This window comes from Belonocnema kinseyi, chromosome 4 (assembly GCF_010883055.1).
Source record: "Belonocnema kinseyi isolate 2016_QV_RU_SX_M_011 chromosome 4, B_treatae_v1, whole genome shotgun sequence".
Lineage (NCBI taxonomy): Eukaryota > Metazoa > Arthropoda > Insecta > Hymenoptera > Cynipidae > Belonocnema > Belonocnema kinseyi.
In genome coordinates this window covers 10154397-10157711 of record NC_046660.1, presented here as the reverse complement: position 1 = coordinate 10157711, position 3315 = coordinate 10154397, and the positions used below count along the sequence as shown (strand labels likewise).

The 3315-nt window shown below is 25.0% G+C and overlaps 1 protein-coding gene across 1 annotated transcript in view; it reads left to right on the top strand.

Annotated features, from left to right (window-relative positions):
* The first annotated feature begins 346 nt into the window (after positions 1 to 346).
* LOC117172112 overlaps positions 347 to 3315 on the top strand; it is a 13361-nt gene continuing 10392 nt past the window's right edge. The window contains exons 1-2 of the mRNA XM_033359900.1: positions 347 to 520; positions 726 to 910. Of these exons, the coding sequence (XP_033215791.1) occupies positions 511 to 520; positions 726 to 910 (195 nt within the window). The 5' untranslated portion in view covers positions 347 to 510. The remainder of the gene's footprint in view (positions 521 to 725; positions 911 to 3315) is intronic.

Here is a 3315-nt window from a genome sequence, read left to right as displayed (position 1 = left end):
AATAGAACCTCTTTAACTTACGTCAATTTGACAAACTTTCTCACTCGCACACTTTTCCATGTATAAGAAGACGACAACTGCGCACCTGCGCACGAAAATTTAAGATCTTCCTATAATGTGCACACCACTTACGGTAATGTTTCTATTGTGAAATGGGGAAACGGAGTTAGGTCTCCTTATTGTTCCTTCGTGATCCTAATATTACCTAGGGTATTTTACTTACCCATCCTTGCCCATCAACTGCTCGGATCAGCGCCTCTTCTGATTAAATTTACAACTCTCTTTTCTAAATTCAAATTTTCTTGCATTTCTCTCGGACCAACGACGCGATTCGTCCTTATCAAGATGGCGGGAGGTTGCTTGTCATCGCACGGGTCGTCTGATCGTCGGACTCGGATCAACTCGGATACAAAATTTCAATAAATGTCAACATTTATGACAGGTTTTTTTTATTTTTTCGCGTATCCGAGGACTTTTCGGCTTGGAGTAAAATAATCACAATTAAGCAGAATGCCCGCTGGTGAGTATTATCCAAAAAAGGCTCAACTTTTGGCGAATTTTCTGTCATGAATTGTACCAAAAGTAATTTTTATAGGTTAGGCATAACCGTCATTGTACATTGTTTATTTTTTTTATTCCTCTCGGTTTTCAGTTTTAAAACTATCTATCCATCCTTTTCGCCCTCGAATATTAGAGTTTCTAATTTGTTTCGGGGATTTTTTTAGCCTCATTTAGTGTGCGGCGTCAACTGCTGATTGTTATAAAACGTTTTAAATTTGAGGAATTGGAAACCTGTGTGTTACCGCTTTTTCCTGAAACTTCATGGGCCAAAGTCAAAAGCAAATTGGTAAAACAACATGAAAACTTTTCCGTGGCCAATGCAGTTAAATTAATAGAAGCAGAAATAGATGTAAGTAAAAATAATTTTATATATTTATAAATCTTCACAATTCACTGTTGCCCTTGAAAAAAGCTACAGCAATTTTAGTAACAAATAAAAAGCAATTCTCTTTTATCATTAAACCACTTCGTTGTTAAATTGTTTTATTTTATTTATCCACTTTTTCCAGTTAAATGCGAATTGATGGAATTTAACTATTGAATTTTTGGATAAGAATTCATCTTTTTTTTTCCCTTCAAATTTATATTATTTGGTTCAAAACCGAATTATTTTGTAAAAAATTACACAATATTGTTAAAAACTCATATAAAATGTATTGTAAAAAATTCGTATTGGCGTAAGAATTAAAGAATTAGATTGATTTTTTTTTTCTTAACTAACACATCTTTTTCTATTGCAAATTCAAGTGTTTTGTTAAACATACATTTTTTTATTGAAATATTAATCTCTTTCTGTAGAAATTTGACCTATTTTAGTTAAAAATACAACTAATTAAAAATTAATTGGTTTTGGTTGGAAATTTAACTTTTTTGTTGAAAATTCTTCTTTTTTAATACAAAATCAATTTTTATGGATAAAAAAAGTAACTTTGATTTTAAATCGAAATATTTTTGTTTCAAATATCAACTATTACATTTTTCGTCGGACAGCGCATTTATTTGTTTAAAAATTCGATTTTTTTTATTAAAAATTAATTTGTTCACCCAAAAACTCAAAATATATTTTGTAGTAAATTACACCAAAAATTGAAAACTAGCATTTTTCGTCAGACAGCGCATTTTTTTGTTAAAAATTAATTTTTTAAACTAAAAATTCAAATATATTTTGTTGTAAATTACACAAAAAGTTGAAAATTAACATTTTTGTTAAGAGTTCATATTTTAACGCAATTAAACTGTTGTGTAGAAATTTTTGTTTGTAACGAAAATTAATTGAAATATTTTTGTTTGAAAAATCAGCTATTACATTTTTCGTCAGGCAGCGCATTTATTTGTATGAAAATTCATAATTTTAGTTAAAATTAGATTTTTTTGTTAAAAATTAATTTTTTAAACTAAAAATTCAAATATATTTTGTTGTAAGTTACATAATAAGTTGAAAATTAACATAGTTCATATTTTAACACAATTAAACTGTTGTGTAGAAATTTTTTTTTGTAACGAAAATTAATTCTCTTAATTGAAAATTTAACTTTTTTCGTAGAAAACCATTTTTTTTAAATGCAACTTTTTTTAAATCTTTTTTTTAGTATTAATTATTACATTTTTTTTCTTTCACAACTCCTTGGTTGAAAGTTGAACTACTTTTTTGACAGTTTTTGTTTAGTTTTTGAAGATTTATAATTTTAGATAAAAATTAATTTTTTTTTTATTGTTAAAACTTAATTTTTCCAACTGAAAATTTAACTATTTTGTTAAAAATTCAACTTATTGTTTGAAAATTAACTCTTATTGAAAATTATTTTCTGTAGAAAAATGTGATAACTAATTTAAATAGTGCTCAGTTAAAAAAAAAAATTTTAATCTTTCCATTTTTTATGTTTCTGGCTTTATATTAAAATCTTTGAACTTTTAAATTAATAAAAGTTGAAAATTCAAAATTTTGCAGTTTAGGAGTAAATAATTTTAAATTGTAAATCAGGGTATTTTTTCGAGAGCGTGTCTAATTTTTTTACAAATTGAAATTCATTTTTTCTTTAGCTGGAAATTAATTTTGTTCACTGAAAATTTAACTATTCGTGCTGAATAAACTAAACTAAAAATAAAATAAACTAAAAATTTAACTGTTAAATTTTTTATGGAAAAGTTAAATTTTCTATTTCAAAAATTTTTTTTTTCAAAATTTATCATTTTTTTCTTAGTTTAAAATTCAACGATTTCGTTAAAAATCATTGTATTTTGTTGAAAAATAGTCTTTTTTAATCGGAAATTTATCTCGAGGTTTGAAAATTAATCTTTTTGTTTGAAAATTCATTTTTTTGTTATTGTAAATTCAAGTGTTCCTATTCAATTTTCATCATTTTAGTTGAAAATTCATAACTTTGGTTGAAAATATAACTATTTATTTGAAAATTAGTTTTTTTTTGTTGCTGAAAATTATTAATTTAACTGAAATATAACTATTCCAATTGAATATTCCATCATTTTAGTTGAAAATTCATCTCTTGGGTTGATTATTAATTTTTTTTTAAGTGAAAATTTAACTACTTTTGTTTTTGGTTGATAATTTATCTTTTTTAGTTGAAAATGAGTATTTTTTTCACAGAAAAGAACCTTTATTAATTAATCTTAGCAATTTTTTCTCTGTCTTGACTGACAAGAAGAAAATTTGTTGTTGAAATTTCGTCTTTTTTCGTGAAATTCAAAATTTTTGATTTAAAATAAAAAAAGTTTCGTGGTTGAAATGTCAACTAT